This window comes from Microcebus murinus, chromosome 14, assembly GCF_040939455.1.
Source record: "Microcebus murinus isolate Inina chromosome 14, M.murinus_Inina_mat1.0, whole genome shotgun sequence".
Taxonomy (NCBI): Eukaryota; Metazoa; Chordata; class Mammalia; order Primates; family Cheirogaleidae; genus Microcebus; species Microcebus murinus.
This window is the reverse complement of record NC_134117.1, coordinates 77,136,518-77,154,017: the sequence shown is the minus strand read 5'-3', so window position 1 is coordinate 77,154,017 and position 17,500 is coordinate 77,136,518. Positions and strand designations below refer to the sequence as shown.

General features: G+C 54.8%; 1 protein-coding gene across 1 annotated transcript in view; it reads right to left on the bottom strand.

Moving 5' to 3' along the window:
- Positions 1-17,500, bottom strand: part of LOC142875689 (dorsal root ganglia homeobox protein) — a 26,168-nt gene that overhangs the window by 625 nt on the left and 8,043 nt on the right. Inside the window, exons 4-5 of the mRNA XM_076010405.1 lie at positions 17,227-17,405; positions 17,031-17,143 (exon numbers count right to left, since the gene is read on the bottom strand). Of these exons, the coding sequence (XP_075866520.1) occupies positions 17,031-17,143; positions 17,227-17,405 (292 nt within the window). The remainder of the gene's footprint in view (positions 1-17,030; positions 17,144-17,226; positions 17,406-17,500) is intronic.

Sequence of the window (17,500 nt, the reverse complement as noted above, 5' to 3'; positions counted from 1 at the left end):
AATCATTCGGGGAGAGCCAGCCCCGTCCACCAGGTGCCGCGCGAGCTCTAGCTGCAGGCAGTTCATGGCTTCAGCAGAGACCATGCCCTGTTCCCTTCCACAGCGTCATGTCTTTGTGCAGCTGGATTTTGCTAGCACCTCACAAACTCTGCATAGAATATGAAATGTGGGTGGTGGGGTCCAGTGCGATCCCAAGATTTAAAAAGCTGCATGCAGCTTACCAGGCACCTGAGCCCATTAGACAGGAATGGTGGCTATTTAAAAATTAAAGTATCATTTTTCTTTCAATTTGTAAGTATTATTTTTCAATGGCTACCAAGTTGTCGGGACATAAATACTTACTGAGTTGTTTGCACCTAACCATTTAATGAACAGGTCTTGCTGATGGCCGAAGGTGTCGTTAACAGGTTTGAGAACCGCTGAAGGAATGAGTTTGTAAAGTGCTTAGCACAGCACAAGCCCAGGTGAACCCCTCCCACCCACATCCCCTCTTGGCTAGGGGTGGCGCAGGGCATGGCCACAGAACTCCTGAAGGGCCCCTGCCAGGGCTGAGGTTCCAACCAAGGTCAGCACCCCTGGCTCCCCCATCCCCTGCCATCTGGACAGGCCCACAGGCTTCAGATGGGCTTTGGGCCGTTGTCCTGCCACACGGAGCCTGGGCTGGAACTCCCCCTGGGGCCACCAAGGAGAGCAATCATGAGACTCGGTGCCCGTGCCCACCGGGGCTTGGGAGGCCACCCAGATGGCACCCACCCCTGGAGGTCAGCTTCGGGGCAGCCGCGGCGGCACCAGCTCTGTTGGCGGTGGAGGCGTCCCCACCTCCTTCCCAGTGACAGGCTTGCCAGTGCCAGTGCCAGGCACCTTCCTCTCCTCCAGCACATCTGAATATCTTTCTCTTCCTTGCCCAGCGGCTGGGGATAGGAGGAGGCTCACCTTGACCATCCCCGCAGGCGGCCCCAGGGGGTGGGCGCTGCCCATGCCCCCTCCAGGGGAGGAGACTGAGGCTCCACATTTGCATAGTTTATCGCAGACCTGGGACCAAAAGCTTCTGCGGCCCTTCTGCTCTCCTGAAGTATAACAGGAGGTTTAAATGCCCCGTGGCTTCCTGCCTTGACCACGGCAGCGGGGCTGACCCGGCCGGCGGCAGTGAGAGGCCAGGCACGCACGCGCGGCGGCGTTCGGGTTCTGCGGGTTCTGCGCGCTGGCCCGCGCCTGCTCGCCCGCTGGCTTCTAGCCTGGGTGCGGCCGGTCAGCCCCAGGTCCCGCCGCTCCGCTTCCCCTGTGGCTCTTAGGCAGGCAGAGCCACACGCTGACTCCGGTGTGTTTAGACGTGCCTGGGGGGTCGCAGTGTTTGCTGGGAATGATGTCTGTGTTAGCCCCACGCCTGTCTCCCCGCCAAGTCCCCTCCCAAGTGGCGCTCAGAAGTGAGCAGCACACCCCCCACAGTGTGAAGAGAGCAGATTAAGAATGCTGGTTCCCAATTTGTATTTTCTTCTCTGTGCCTGTTTAGAACTTTTCTTGGTTTTCTACAATGAACATGAATTTCTTTTAAACTTAGAAACATAACTTTAATTTTAAATGAATGTTAAAGAGGAAAGGCTAAAGACGGCTCCTCGGCGTGTCTGAGTGGGGCTTCGGGGTGGGGAGCCCAAAGCCGCACATGTGCCGAAGGCCAGAGGAGAGCTTGGCAGGGCGCGGGGGTCCCGGGACCGGAAGGAGCCACGGCCCACAGGCTCCACCTGTGCTAACCAGGTTCTTGCCTCTGGCCGAGGTCTTGCTCCAGTGCACGCACCCAATGGTGAGTTGAACGCTCTGAGACTCGGTGGTGACTGTGCAGCCTGCCAGACACAGTAGTGACAGAGCCTCCTTGCCCTGGAGCCTGTACCTGCCAGGACTTGCCTGCCGTGGCCCACGAGAGCAACTCGCAGCTGTGCTGCCGGCCCTCAGGACCAGACTCGCAGATCGAGAGACATAAACGGACTCACAGAACCAGGGCTGCGGCAGGGAGAGGGGTCGGTACCCCTGGCCCAGCTCCCCTCCCGCCCCGCACATACACACGACACCAGGTTGACAGGGAAACGGAGGACTAGATAAAGCTAAGGACCCTGGAGTTAAAGCCTGTAAAGAATACACACAAAGTGGAACATTATCCTGCCTCAAAAAGAAGGGAATTCTGACACGTGCTGCGACATGGGTGAAGCTCAAGGACATTGCGCTGCGTAGGATAAGCCAGCGAGTATACAAAAGAACAAATACCATGCGATTCCACTTCCGTGAGGGACCCAGAGCAGTCGGATTCAGAGACAGGAAGGGGACGGTGGTGGCCAGGCCGGGAGAAGGGTGCAGTTTCGGTTTTGCAAGCCGAAAGAGTTCGGGAGACTGGTCGTGTAGCAGTGGGAATGTATTTAACACGGCTGAATCGTACACGTAAAAACAGTTAAGATGGGAAGATTTATGTTAGGTGTGTTTTACCATAATTAAAAAGAAAATAAAACCATGTTTTAAAAAACTGTGGGCCAACTGTTGAGGGCGAAGTGATGAGAGGAGATGAGCCCGCACAAGGCTGCCCGCCAGGGAGGCACTCCAGCCCAGGCCACCCACCTGCACCCAGCCTCACACTGTGTGACACTGACGCCCTGCCCCACCCCGCCGCACCTTTGGCGGTGCTCACACCTCCCTCCCGCCCATGCCTGTCCGTCCCCGCACAGGCCGACGCTGAGAGCTCGCGGGCCAGCAGGCCCTCCGGCCCCAGCCGCACGGACGTCTGAGCAGGCACGGGCAGGAACGCGACAAAAGGGCCACGGGCAGTCTGGGGGAGGCCTGGGGTGCCTGAGGGGCTTCCCGTTGCCCTGGCGCACCTGGATGAGGACACGAAGACGCACTCCTCCAGGCTGGAGACACGGGTGAGACAGAGAGGCCGTCTGTGCAAGAAACAAGATCAAAAGCTAACGGGAGACAAATCTACCGAGACGATCAACAGGGAAACGTGTGACGTCCGCGATCTGTCCAAGGGCTCACCTGCACAAAGGGAGACGTGACCCCACAGCGAGCGTGTGGTCAGCACAGCTTTATCGTGAGCGCCCTGTGAAAAGGGAGGGTAAAGTCCTTCTCCCCTCTCTGATGGTAAGACCCTGCCTCAGTCTCCCATCAACAGTCACCTCTGTCACCTCCTTCAGGAGTAAAGGAGCGAGATAGAAACTACAGTGAGCTGGGCGCATACACAATACACATATTAACTTAAACTGCCCAACAACCAGCATCTCCCTTAAATCTTATAACCACATTTTAGCAAAGAAAAAATGATTTCCACAAATAGAATCCTTATAAAACTAACCCTTGAGGCTGGGCGCAATGGCTCACACTTGTAATCCTAGCACTCTGGGAGGCCGAGGCAGAAGGATAGTTTGAACTCAGGAGTTCAAGACCAGCCTGAGCAAGAATGAGACCCTCTCTACTAAAATAGAAAAAAATTAACTAGTCAACTAAAAATAGAAACAAAAAATCAGCTGGGCGTGGTGGCGCATGCCTGTAGTCCCAGCTACTCGGGAGGCTGAGGCAGGAGGATTGCTTGAGCCCAGGAGTTTGAGGTTGCTGTGAGCTAGAGTAATGCCACGAAACTCACTCTAGCCTGGATGACAAAGCGAGACTCTACCTCAAGGAAAAAAAAAAAACCAACCCTTGATTTCCCGGAGATCTTATAGCACCAACAGATCACCAGGTATCTCCATATGCCACCTGCCCAGGCAACTTCATGGACCCAAAACACTGCTGAGAACCCAAAGTGACAAAACGGAGCTTGTGTCCCCTGCGGTTCCCAGCGTGGCTCACTCACAAACAGGCACTAAGTGAAATCCAGACCCCAAAGCCCACGCCCTTTGTGCGTGGAAAGCACGCCAAGGCCCTCACCGATGCTTAAAGCTTCTTCCGTGTGCATTTCCACCGTGAGCCGTCGGACCGAGCCGACTGCCACAGACCAGAAAGAGTGCGGCTGCCGAGGGCAGACACGTGGCAGGGAGCACTGAGAAAAGAGGCAAAACTGTATAACACAGCCAAAAACTCAAAATGCACCTGGAGCCAGCTAGAGCTGTGGCCACAAAGCGGCACCTCGGGGTCGCCACAGCGCTCAGAGTAGGGTCTGGAGTCGCAGGAGAGGTTGACAGGGCTTGGCAGTCTCCGGACGCGGCGCTGGCAGGAGCGAGGCTCAGCGCCCCTCTGCACCACACCAGGGAGGTGAGAACACACCTGGGAAACCACCCCAAACCCAGCCGTCCTTATGGAAATCCTGTCGACTGGGCGGCAGCAGGGTGTCCCTGGGCCAGAGAGCCAGTGCTGCCTAAGAGACCGAGAGGTGGCTCTGAGCTCGACCGCGGCCGGCCACCTCCGCCCCGCACGCCTGCCCGCGCACCGCCCGCGAGGCGCCTGGCGGGCGCTACGTCCTCGGGCATTACCTCCACAACCCCATACGCATTCAAGGCAACGCTGAGCCATAATTCACAGTTACTCCAATTTCCCATTCGAGTCAACGACAGGCTGAGGAACCCAACTTGTCCCCAGAGAGTCCCCAGGGATCCAGAGCCACCGTGGGCCCCGCAGCAACGTGCGTGTTCTCGCGGTGGCCATCGCCGGCTGCCCACCCGCCCCGTCGCGGGCACAGTTTCTGCACTTTCGCACAGCTTGTTCCCCAGTGAAATTTCCCGTCTGACCAAAACATAGAGTAATTTATTCTGCCAAGAGAATTTTGAGGACTAAGCCAAACAGAAGTCCCATTTCTTAACTACTAGATTTTCAGACTTGGGGCTCTAGAAGGGAGTAGCAGAGTATTTTCTGGTTTTGCTTTTGTTTTTTTAATCTACCAAAAAGCTCTCATCATGAATGGGCTAAACATTAAATTAGCTACAAAGGACGCCATAACAGTGTGGCACATAGCAATGAAAAACTGTGAATAGCCTAATGGCCCAATAATAGGGAATTGGCTGAATAGTCATAGTTATAGTCACCCATATAGTACACACTGCAACTATGACAAAATTGTAGGAGTATCTTTAGTGCCATGAAAAAAGACACTTTTCAAATATTAAGTTTAAAAAACAGGTTAAGAAACAGCAAGTCAACACGATCCCATTTGGGTACACGTGTACAGATTCATTTTGTGTGTCCCCCCAACCAAAAAAAAATTCAGATATTGGCCAGGCGTGGTGGCTCATGCCTTGTAATCCTAGCACTGTGGGAGTCTGAGACAGGAGGATCGCTTGAACTCAGGAGTTTGAGGCCAGCCTGAGAAAGAGCAAAACTCCTTACTAAAAACAGAAAATTTACTCTCTACTAAAAATAGAAAAAATTAGCCAGGTATGGTGGTGCATGCCTGTAGTCCCAGCTACTCGGGAGGCTGAGGCAGGAGGATGGCTTGAGCCCAGGAGTCAGAGGTTGCTGTGAGCTACATCATGAGCTGACATCATGGCACTCTAGCCCAGGCAACATAGCAAGACTGTCTCAAAAAAAAAAAAAAAATTCATATGTTGAAATCCTAACCCCCAAGATGATGATATTGGGAGGTGGGGCTTTTGGAAGATGATTAAGCCATGAGGGCAGAGCTGTCATGGATTAGTGCCTTTATAAAAGAGACCCAGACTTGCCCTGTTTCTGCTACCATATGAAGACACAGCAAGAAGTCAGTCATCTATAAACCAGAGAGCAGCCCTCACCAGACACCAAATCTGCTAGCACCTGATCTTGTACTTTCCAGCCTCCAGAACTGCAAGAAATAAATGTCCATTGTTTATAAACCACCAGGTTTATGGTATTGTGTCATGGCAGCCCAAACAGACTAAAATATATATATAATATATACATATATGCACATAGTGTATATGTGTATATGTACATCCATATACCATATCAATTTGGGATCATATGTGTATATATACATATAAAAATTTATTTAAAAATAGAAAATATTTATAAATTTTAATTTATAAATAAGTTACAAAATATGTTTATTAAAGATATATGCAAATAAATATATATTTATAAATGGTAAAAAAGATATTCCAATACCAAAATATTCATAGTGGTTGATTCTTGATGTTAAGGTTATGATTTTTTTATTTGTGTTTATTGTATTTTCTAATTTCTAAACTGCCTAGGTATTACCCTCATACAAAGGGTGTCCTTTTTGTGATCTGTGATTTCTGTCTCCTCTTCCTCAGACGAAAGGGACACATGATCTCCTTTGGAGCAGAGTCCCGCTGAGGTCGCCAGGGAGCAAAGGCTCCGTCCCCAGCACCCGGTGCAGGACGGCCACGGCCTCGGTCCGCACTGGCGGTGCTGGCGGCAAACTCGGAGCTGAGGGCACGTGCAAGTCACCAGGAGCGCTCCATCTCTCTCCTTCTGTGCGGACCGAAGTCCTGAGCCCTTCACGTGGCTCTGACCAGCTCCAGCTGTGAGCCCCACAGGCCTCGGCTCCAGCCCTCTAGCCCAGCCAACTTGCACATCACCAAAATCTACTCCAGAGCCATCTGGTCCTTAAATGCAGCCTGAGGATTGTTGTGTTTGGAGAACATACAACCTCCTGGACGCTAAATTAAAACACACAATTAGATTTCCATTAAGTTACAGCGAATTCTGCTGAATTGATCTAATCGGCCTCCATCCCTATATGACATCATGCTCTAAAGGCTTGGCCTGAACATAAATACTTAATGTAATAAATACAGTCTGAAATATTTGATCTCCTTGGCAGTTTAATTGATCTACTACCGAGACTGACAGGAAAAAATTAAGTTAGTTCTGTCTGGTCTCTGCCAGTAGCACATTTTCATCACAGAGGTCCGTGAGCTCCATGCTGGTGACCAGGAGGGTGACAAGGAGGGAGCATGCCGCTTTCTTGTCGCGTGCTTAGGCGAAGGGGCACAGGCGAGCAAGGCAATGAGTACCTGGGCTTATGAGACAGCTAACACAAATGCCATAGTTCACTTCTTTTTGCTTTGCAGTGAAATGAATGAAGGAACGTATTTTGTGAGTCGCAACACCAGTTCCTTGCCCTTCACACAGGAGTTTAAGCGGGAATGTTGTAGATGCCCACAACATCGACACACAGTTTTAGCCGCTGTGGCTAAGTAGGGCCTCCAATAATCAAATGCACAAGGCCACATCCACACCCGGACACGTCGTCCCTACCATGGAACTCCTGAAGTACCTTCCCCTCCTGTTTTCTGGGTTTTCATTGCCTTCGCCATGAGCTGTGTTTGCTTTTTCTGCCAACCTCTGATCCCAAATTTGCTGCACGCCCACCCCATGCCCATGCCCCTGTCCCATTTAGGTACAAAGTTAATGCTCAGTGACTACTTGGTGAAAGGACAAAGGGAAGAAAAATCTGTCTGTCTTGCCTGAGGTGGCACATTCTAGTCCTCAAAACTGCCATCTCCTTGGTTCTAAGCTTTCTCAACACCCCGTGAAAAGAAAAACTGTGATCATAACAAGGTTATCCAACCTGATTAATGTCCAAATCCCTGGGCTAATTTTGCAGTGTCTTTGGGTGGAATTGACCCTAAGTCCCACCCCTCTCTTAATTTCACTTAACATATGCAAGTTCACTGTCTCAACAATTACATATTCACTCAACGAACCCTCACTGACAGGAGCCAACTTAGCTGACCCTCCTGGCAAGAGCCTTGTGCTGTGAGGCCATCTCAGGGCTAGTGCAGGTGTCCTATATCTGCTTGGATGCCTTTGCAGAAATAATAATAGCAACGCCCAGATCCAAGGACCCCCAGCACAGCCAGGGATGTGTGTTCTGGGCAGCCAAATGCCAATTCACATGACCCTCCCTCCTTCCAGGGCAGCCAGAGTTCTGCTCGGGTGGCTGCTTCTGCTGCTGCCTCTGGCCCCAGCCAGAAGCCTTCTGCTCAGCTCCCCGCACTCCAGGGCCCCACTGATTGGCAGGAAGGCCAAACCCGTCAGCACCCATAGCAAATGGCTTCTGGAAAGTGAATTGCAGCTTTTCAAGACAGAGGATGAAAGCAGGTGCCTGTCAAAGGAACAGAATCAATACGGGGCATGTGGGCTGGGAGGGGGTACACCTGGGTCCCTGACTTGTCCTCCTCTGACATTCATGCTGTGTGACCTTGCGCAGTCCTAGCTCTTCTCCATGCCCCAGTCTCCCCACTGTGCCCTGGAGAAGCAGTGGTAACATGCTCATTAAAGAGAGTCCTTACAAATCCTAAGTGCTGGATTCCCCAGCCCTGTCTTCCTCACATCAGCTAGGCATGGAGGGGCAGGGCTGGCCCAGCTGTTTTCCTCATGAGCAATGACCATGCTCTGTCCCCTCAGGTCCCCTGCTCCCCAAACACCCGTGCCCTCAGAAACAAGCCAGTGTCCCTGGAGGCTTGTGCTGCTCTCCTGCAGCACCGTGTGCTGCCCACACACCTTGGACTTCAGTGACTCACCCTGGAGGCCGGAGCCTCTCCCACCAGACAGCAGATGCCTGCAGAAACACAACCGTCTGTCCCAAGCTCTCAGCAGATTCCAGTGACCTCTCAGCCTCTAAATCATGACCCTAACAACAATCACCAGCATGACTTGGATGTACCAAGCACAGATACACGGCCACCACCAGGTGTGGCCATTGCCCTCCTCGGTTCACAGGGGAGGAGCCTGAGGTCTGCCCCAAGGTGACCCAGTGTTGAGAGGGGTTAGCACCGCCAGGCTCCGACCGCGTCATGCCTTCTCTCTTCCCCTCTCCCTGCTCAGCTCCTGGCTTCCTTCAAGCCCAGTTCAGGCCTGTCCTCTGCAAAGCCTTCCTCACTCCCACAGCGAAAGATCCCCCTCTCCTCCGGGCATCCCGCACTGGGCATGCCCTTGTTATCTCAACAAGAGCACGTGAAGGGGCCACCTGAGTTAGGGTTCTTCATTGGCCGGGCGCCCCCTCCAAGCCCACCCCCAGCCTGCCAGCCCCTCAGGGTCAGGAGAGCCTAACTCATTTCCTCATGCTCAGCCCCTGGCTTGGAGTGTAGCAAAGGATGGGTGCTGGGTGGGTGCTGATGAAGACCAGGAGAGCCCTGAGGTTTCTGGAGGCCAGCAGGTGGCCAAGAGTGCAGGGCCAGGGCCGAGATCCCCAGTCTCCTAAGGGAGGCCCTCCCTCCAGGCTCAAAGCAGCACGACCTCCTTGACTCCTTTTCCCAAAGTGCAGCGCGCTGTACTCTGCACCGACTCTGTGCTGAAGCAAAGGGAGGTGGCTCAGAAGGATCTAGAGGTGCACTGGATATGGTCAGTGCCTTAACATGCATATAGTCAGGACTGGAAGTAAGGGGGTCAAAAACAAACACTCAACTCATGTCACGAGGCCAGAGAATCCTTGATCCCTGCAGCAGTTGGCCTCTAAAGACAGCTTCCGATGGACCACACCCCCCAGTGTGCACGCCCAGTGTGACTCCACCTGAGTCTGGGCTGGCCCTGTGAGTGGCTTTCAACAGAACGCTGCTGCAGCAACACTGTGCCCGTTCTGGGTGTAAGCCTTAAGAAGGCCTGGCATCCTTTTTTTACACTCTTAAGACAAACTGCCATCCAAGCCCACCACAAGTTAGCCATGTGGAGAAAGAGAGAGAGCTCCCGGCCTCCCAGCATCCCTGTCGAGGCACCAAACTCATAGGTGACATCATCGTGTATGTGCCAGACCTAGGGGCCATGACTGCAAGCTTGGGAGACCCCAGGCAAAAGCAGCAGCAGAACAGCCCAGCAGAGCCCAGTCAATCCTCAGGACCATGAGAGACAAGGAAACAGTTGCTGTTTTATCATACTAAGTTTTGGGGCAACCATGATTAAGTAAAACCATGCCAAAACCTGGAATGGAGATTATAAGAAAGAAAATCACAGCCAATCTCCTCATGATCATAGATGCAACACCATAAAGAAAATATTAGCAAACCAAATGCAGTAATATAGAAAAAGGAAAACAAGCCACATCTAATTTGTGCACTTGTTTTAACAGTTGTTTTAACAGCAGTTGTTTTAACATTAAAAAGTCAACCAATAAAATTCAGGGTATTCATACATTGAGAAAGAAAAATTGTGCAATCATCTCAACAGCTACAGAAAAAGTATTTGATAAAATTCAACATTCATATTCGTGATTTTTAAAATAATAATTAAAATAAAACTCTTAAAAATTAAGAAGAAAATATTAATATCTTCACCTGCTAAAGGGTATATTTAAAAAATGAAAAAGGCAGCAAACACAGCTGTGAAACCTTGAGAGCTTCCCCACGAGATGGAAGGTAAGGACAGGTCACGAGGACCGTGGAGTGTACGATTCTTCTCATGTGACGTGTCCACAACGGCACTCAAAAAATGACTACAATCTACAGAGACAGGGAGTAGATTCAGGGTTCCCGTGGCCTGAACAAGTTAGGGGAGTGACTGCTAATGGGTGTGGGGTAAAAACAAAAGTTCTGAAATTGATTGTAATGATAGTTGTACAGCTTGGTGAATAAACTAAAATTCATTGAATTATACTCTTGTCTGGATGAATTCTATGGAGTGTGAATTATATCTCATTAAAGCTGTTGTTTAAAAAATGGTATAAAGCCAGGATGCCTGTTACTACCACTTCTATTCAATACCGTATGAGAGGTTCTAGCCACTAATATAAGACAAGAAAAAGAAATTATAAGATTGGAACGGAAGAGACAGACTGTCTTTATTTACAGATGACCTGCTCATGTACATAGAATATCATAAAGAATCTATGACTAAACCTAATTATGTGGATAAATCTTGCAAACATAATGCTGAGACACAAAAAATACATACTGCATGCTTCAATTTATATATATATACACACACTGTATATTTCTTGTATGTGTGTACACTGTGTATATATGTGTGTGTAAACTACAGGCTGAGCATCCCAACTCTGAAAATCTGAAATAAATTCAAAATGCTCAAACCCAAAGCTTTCTGAATATCAACACGATGCTTAAACGAAATGCTCACTGAAGCATCTTAGATTTCAGATTTTCAGGCTTGGGATGCTCAGCCTGTAGATATAATGTAAATATTTAAAAATGTCTTTTCTAAAAAGCCTGAAATCAGAAAGGCATCCCAAGCATTTTGGATAAGCACTCAACCCGTACAGTGTTTCAGAACCTCAGCACAGTGGTGTCCTTCAGGGGAGGAAAAGCCACCTGGGTGGAACAGGCACATGGGGTACAAGCCAGGTGGTAGCAGAGCGGCTTAAAATCATTCAACAAGTTCTAGAGGCGTGTTTTGTGAATTTTTCTAATGAATATTCTATTTCACAATAAAACCATTATAAAAATTATCTTTAAACATTTTTGAAACATTTAAAATGACAACCAAAGGGAAAAGTCATTAAGGAGGAATAGGGGAAGACACTCTCGGGGCGCAGAGCAGGCGGCCTCTGGCTCCGCGTCGCCTCGCGGGCGAATGCTTACGGCCAGGGCCGCTCTCAGAGCTGGGCGCCGTGGCCTGGCCTGAGAGCCTGGCCTGAACCAGGGAGGGCGCGCTCCTGGCTAACGAGGGGCCTCGCCCCGGGAAGGCCGCGGCCAGACCCCCCTAGGACTGCCTCTGTCTGCCACCCTGCCCACCGCCTGCCCTCGTCCTCATGTACCCGCTGCGGCCAGACTGACACTCCAGTGGAGCACCACTGCAGGCTGGGCCCTGTGACGCCACGACCTACAGCTTCTCCTTCAGGCCCACAGCCTCCACGGGCTCGGCTGGGCGATGGAGCCAGGCTCCAGCCCAAACCTGACTGCCTCCACACCCCTCCCAGCCGGAGCCTCACCCAGGACCGGCCGGGGCCATCTCGGGTTCCCAGGGGATGAGAGGCGAGGGAGGAAGGGGCCCCTGCTCTTCTCTCACCTCGGGCTGACCCCAGGGAGCTGCAGCAGGGACGGAGGGCCCACATGCCCACTGGGCCCCTTGGGAAGGCCAGCTGTGATGGCACTGCCCAGTGCAGCGGAGCGGCTGTGTCCCCCGAGGTGTGAGCACAGGGTGGGAAGCTCTCCCCTGGCAGCCGCAAATATTTTCCGCTTCATGCCCCACTCTGCGGGGCGGGGGTCAGAGGCGGCCCAGCTAAGCGCCCCAGGGCCGGCGCCTCCCCGGCTCACGGTGCTCTCCTGCGCCCAGCCGCACCCGCCCGGCCCATGGCCAGCACTTCCCCGGAACAAACCCAAGCGCCTCCCTGCCCATTAATAACCTCCTCTGCATTAATGAATTGTGGATGCAAGTCTGGCCATTAAGACAGTCCAGGAAAATTCTTTGTGTTTTGTTGCTTTTCCCCTGGACAGCCGTTATTGTCATGCAAATCCTCATTGACAAGGGTAGGGTCTGCTGCCCTCTTTTTTGAGAGCTTCCAGGGAACATCGCATACTGAAACAAGCCTGCCTGGCGAGGCCCAGTCTTCTCTGCCCATCCCAGAGTGCGAGGCACAGCAGCCCTGAGGCCCCAGGGAGCCCTGGCCAGGAGTCCAGCAAAGGACATCCCAGCATTGTCAAAAACTGGAATGTAGGGGAGGGGTTACAAGGAAAGGGTGAATTTTGGCAGCAATAAAATTTAGAGAAATGGGAGATGTAGACGTTTTACTGGGCCCTTTAAAGTGGAGTGGGATGCAGGGACCACAGCTAGAGATGAAAGTGGCGGACTCCGGTCAGCGGCAGACAGGGAACGACAGCGCGCTGCCCCCACCTGCCAAGTAGCGCTCTGAGGGCCTCGTGCTCCCTCCCTGCAGCCTCACAAATCCAGTCCTATTGTGACCGAGGCCCCACTCTGCAGATGAGCAGGCGGCAGTGCAGGGCTTCAGCGACCTGCTCAAGACTCACGTGGCTAAGGATGGGAGGACGGCCCCACTGGGCGGGCCTCTGCTTTGACCCGCCGCCTCCCCCCTCTCCTGCGGGCGCCTCTTGCTCAGGGAGCATTCCAAGACCACTCCTGTTTCAGAAAACTTCCAAAGCCAAGGAATGTCCAGCTGGGTGAACACCCATAAAGCTGCTTTAGAGGACCTAAGAACATCGAGGGTCCCCACTCGAGGAAGTCAACAAACTCCACAACCCCTAAGCTAGCTCGCGAACTCTCCCAGAGCCTCTGTCGATACGGAGGAGACAAGGGCTTCACGTCCGCCCAACCAGCCTAGCACCAAAAGCCCAGGACGCTCAGCCAGAGCTCTCCAACGTGTAGCTGTGCACGGCACTCTCCAGTGGGGGCTCCACTTGCTCGCTGGCAAAACTGGTCTTGCCCTGGAGCACTGGCGCCCTGTGTTGGCCTCACACCCTGGCGGGTGCCGGTGCAATGCAGGCCAGCCACGACTTGGCTCCAAGGTCACAGGGAGGATCCACGCACCCGGGAAGTATCAGGGGCTGGGCCAGAACCTCTGTGGCCTACCCAGAGACATTTGGGGTCTTCGGTCCGGGCCTGTATGATCCCAGTGAGACCAAAGCCTGGGGAAGCAGACCAATGTTGCTTTGGGTCTGGGGGCTGAAATCAGCTTTGATTCATTTCCTCTGGGTCTGCTGCAAGTTGCCGCAGGCCTGGAGAGGTGGGCTGGGATCTCTGGGCTAGAAGGAGCCCGGGTCTCTGGTGGCCCTTGGTGAGTCCAAACCCCTCCACAGTGGACTCATAGCTGTCCTCATTTGCTGGGGAGAAGCACGGGGTGGTCCAAGGCTGCTCATCGTGCCCCTACAGGTGCTCATCCGAGGCAGGGAATGAACACCCGGTGTCTGAAGACGCCAGGCAAGGACGGAGGCACAGCAGGATCCTGGAGAGCACCCTCAACCTCAGAGGGGACACTGGCTGAACAAGTGACGGTGAGCAAGCACCTTCCCTTCCCTGAGCCTCAGTTTCTCGTTTGTGAGAAGAGCCCCGTCAGGCGCCTACAGTACCAGCGTGCCTTCCGGCCAGCAGAGGTGTCACCTAGCTGGCCAGTGGCCCCTGGGAAGCAGAGTGAGGCCTGAGAAAAGGAGAGTTGTCCCTCCAGCAGCTCTGCCCAGCCACCTCTGGGGTGCAGGGGAGGTGAGGAAGATGGGCTCACAGCCCAGAGCTCCTAGCACTGAGCCAGGCCCTAAAATATTGGGGTCACCCCTTTCCCAGGCTTAGACTGGACTACATGCTTAGTTTCTGCAGCCTGTGCAGTGTGGGAGGACAGGACTGGGCTGCAAGGGTCGGAAAGCTGTCCTGGCCCCAAACCACTCAACACGTGTTCCAAAATCAGTCAAGCATTGAACCCTGGGAGTGCTTAGAAGCTGGCTGTGCAGTAGAACACACCTGTCACCCAGGGTCATGGGGCAGAGTCCCCAAGCCCACCTCCGAGGCCACCAAGCCTACCTGGATTAGCACAGGCTGCGCTGACTCCGAGGGAGCCCCAGGGCCTGGCAGCTCAGATACTGCACTTCCAGAAGCGCCCCCACAGTGAGGCCAGGCGCCTCTAGAATGCACCGCGGCCCGACCCGCACCGGCCTCTGTCCCATGCAAGCCCAGCTCCGCTGACTCGCTGAGTCCTCGCACGACGCTGACCGCACGGCCGTGAGAGCTAAACAAGGCCGACAGAAGACGCCTGGCAGAGCACAGAAGAGGTTTTCATAGCTGCTCATCTGCCTCCTTTCCAACACGACTTAGCCCATCAGAGAGTGGAAAGCCACTGCTCAGGGAGGTCAGGGGTCGGGTGGAATGGCCCGGCGGGCGGAGGGGCGGCGGGCGGAGGCGTCAGAGGAGCTGGGAGGAGAGCGGTGCTGGGGTGGGGCTGGGAGGGCGTGTGCATGCAGAGATGGGAGGGGCGGCAGAAGAGCCCCGCACAGCAGTGGGGGTCACGACACGTCAGCCCCAGCAGGTCTGACCAAGGGTGTGTCCGTTTGGCCCAAAGACCTGGAGGCAACATGTAAAACACGAGACTGAATGCCTGTGTCCCCCAAAGTCGTGTGTGGGGGTCTGGCGACAGTGCACAGAGGGGGCCTTTGGGCGAAACCGAGCTATGAGGGAGCCGTCATGGGGGCCAGTGCCCTTGTGAGGCCAGAGCTCGCGCTCCTCCTGCGGTGAGGAGGCTGCAGCCCAGAGGACAGCGCTCCACAGAACCGACTCTGCGGCACCCGGACCCCAGGCTCCTCCAGAACTGTGAGAAACACACTTTCGCCATTTGTAAGACGCTCCGTCCGTGGTACTTCGTCATAGCGGCCTGAACTACTAAGACAGGAACACTTCAAATAAAAATCCAAATTTCCAGGTACTCCTGAAAGTCCAGCCATTCTGGCGACCCGGCATCCACATTCCCCCTTGGCCGCACCAGCCAGCCTGAGCGACGGCTGCACCTGCAAGCGCCCGCAGCCCCCCCGCCGCCGCCGCCGCTGCGCCCGCCTCTGCCCACCCGAGTCTCAGGGGCTCCTCAGCACCGTCCCCCGCACAGCCGTTTCTAACGGCAGAGAAACGTGCCTTCTATCCACGCCTTTCTCGAAAGTGCGAAAATGACAAATAGACCACAAAAAGTGAGCATGAGCTCATTTGTAATAGGGGCAGAGAAGACCATGCCTACACACCCCCACTTCGCTCTCGCCCGCCTGGTGTGGGAACAGGGGTGTCGCAGGCCGACGTGCCTGTCAGCCCTGACTGTGGTCAGGGAGATGCATCTTGCGGGGGTGTGGCAGGCTGCCCAAGCAGGGCCCCCACGGTGCGCAAAGATGCGCCCAAGTTTCCCGAGCACACTGGGCTTTCTGCCTCCTCCGCGGGGCCCTGCACCCCCAGGCCGCAGGCAGCAAAGGCAGCAGCAAAGGACAGCGTGTTTCTAGCGAGGCCGGCACAGAGCAGGCTCCAGGGGGCCAGAGCCCAGCCAGAAGGGATCAGGGAAGGGACAGGGGGGAGTATGGAGAGAGGAGAGAAGAGAAGGGGTAGACAGGTGTGCCTGGCCACGGAACCTCAGGCCAGGTGGCCCAGTTCAGCACCAGCCCCTCTGCCAGCCCAGCTTCTATTCTGCGTCCACCGAGCTGGGTGCAGCCCATGGCGTGGGAGACAAGAACCCAGCTTTGTCTCCCTCTCCCACGCCGCCTTGGCCTCCCTGCCCTCCCGGCCAGCAACGCAGCGCTCTGCTGTGGGCAGCGACACACCAGCCCTTCTCCACGCAGCCTGGCTCTCCTCCTCAGCCCCGCCTGGCACTCTGCACATGCTGTGCCCTACACCCTGAATGCGTGTCCCTCCTTGTTCCGGACACCCCCTAGGGGGATTCCATGTCCTCCTGCTGCCTCCAGAAACCACGTTTGCAATGCGGATTATTGCCACACCGTGTGTGTGAGAGAGAGAAAGAGAGAGAGAGAGGCCCAGCTGCGAGAGGGACCTTGTCCAGGGCAGACCTCCGACTCTAGCACAGGACAACCTGGGACACCCTAAGGGCACCTCTCCCACTTCTGTTGTCAAGAAGCAGCCTACCGCCTGCACCTGCACCCCACAGGCCAGCCGCGAGGGCAGCGCTAACACCGGCTCCCCAGACCCGCTCAGGCCCGGCCCCCCGCATGGCTGGAGCAGCGTGTGGGGCTGGGCACTGGGAGGCCCTGGCGGGCCCCAGGAACCCCCAAGGGACAGCCCCACGGTGCTCCCCTCCCTGGGCCTGACGAAACGGCCCTAACGGCACCATCCTTCAGGAGACAACAGCCACTGAGAAGAGAGCAAATCCTGGGCCACAAACCCTAATGGCTGAGCCCTGCGGCGCCAGGGCTTCCAGGGCAGCTAGCGTGCAGCCGGGCCGGAGCGGCCCTCCCCGGAGCACTGCAGGTCAGAGCCTGGGACGGTGCTGGGGGGGCAGGAACCGTGACGGTGCTCGTGTTTGAAGCACGCTCCTCCGGGCCCTGTGTCTGTCTGTCGGGAGGAGCAATGCTTAGCGACGCCCCCAGAAGTCACACAAGGCAGCGTGTGTGGAAACTGACGGCGTCTGTGGCCCTGGCTGTGACAGACAGAAGGGCGGAGCGCCGAGCCGGCCCTCGGCGGCCGCACAGTCTCCACCGCCCCTCGAGGCCGCGCCGGCCATCGCTGCTGGAACTCACCTTTCAGGGAGGCCACATGGGACAAGGCCTGGGCATACGTGGCCGTGTTCAGGAGGGTCCCCGGCAAGCAGGAGGGGAAGAAAGGTCCCGTGGGCCCCACGGTTCGCCCCAGGCTGGCAAAGGAAGGAAACCACATTAAGTCCCACCGAGTCTGGGCGCTGTCCACGGCCCCAGGCCCCGGGTCCAGCGGCCTCACCTCTGCTGGGCCTCCAGCGCCTCCTTCTTGCTCCGGGCCTGGTCCCCGGGGGGCGGGGAGTTGATATTTCTCACGGGAGGTGGCGTCACCTCTGCTATGGGCTCCTTGGCTCCCGGCTCCTGCTCAGAGGCCCCTCTCTCCGTTTTCCTCCATTTAGCCCTTCGGTTCTGGAACCAAACCTGAGTCCCCGATGGAAACACACACCCAGCGACAATCAGACAGGAGGCAGGGGCCAAAACCCAAGCGCCACAGCCCCCACACCGTGCGTGCTCTC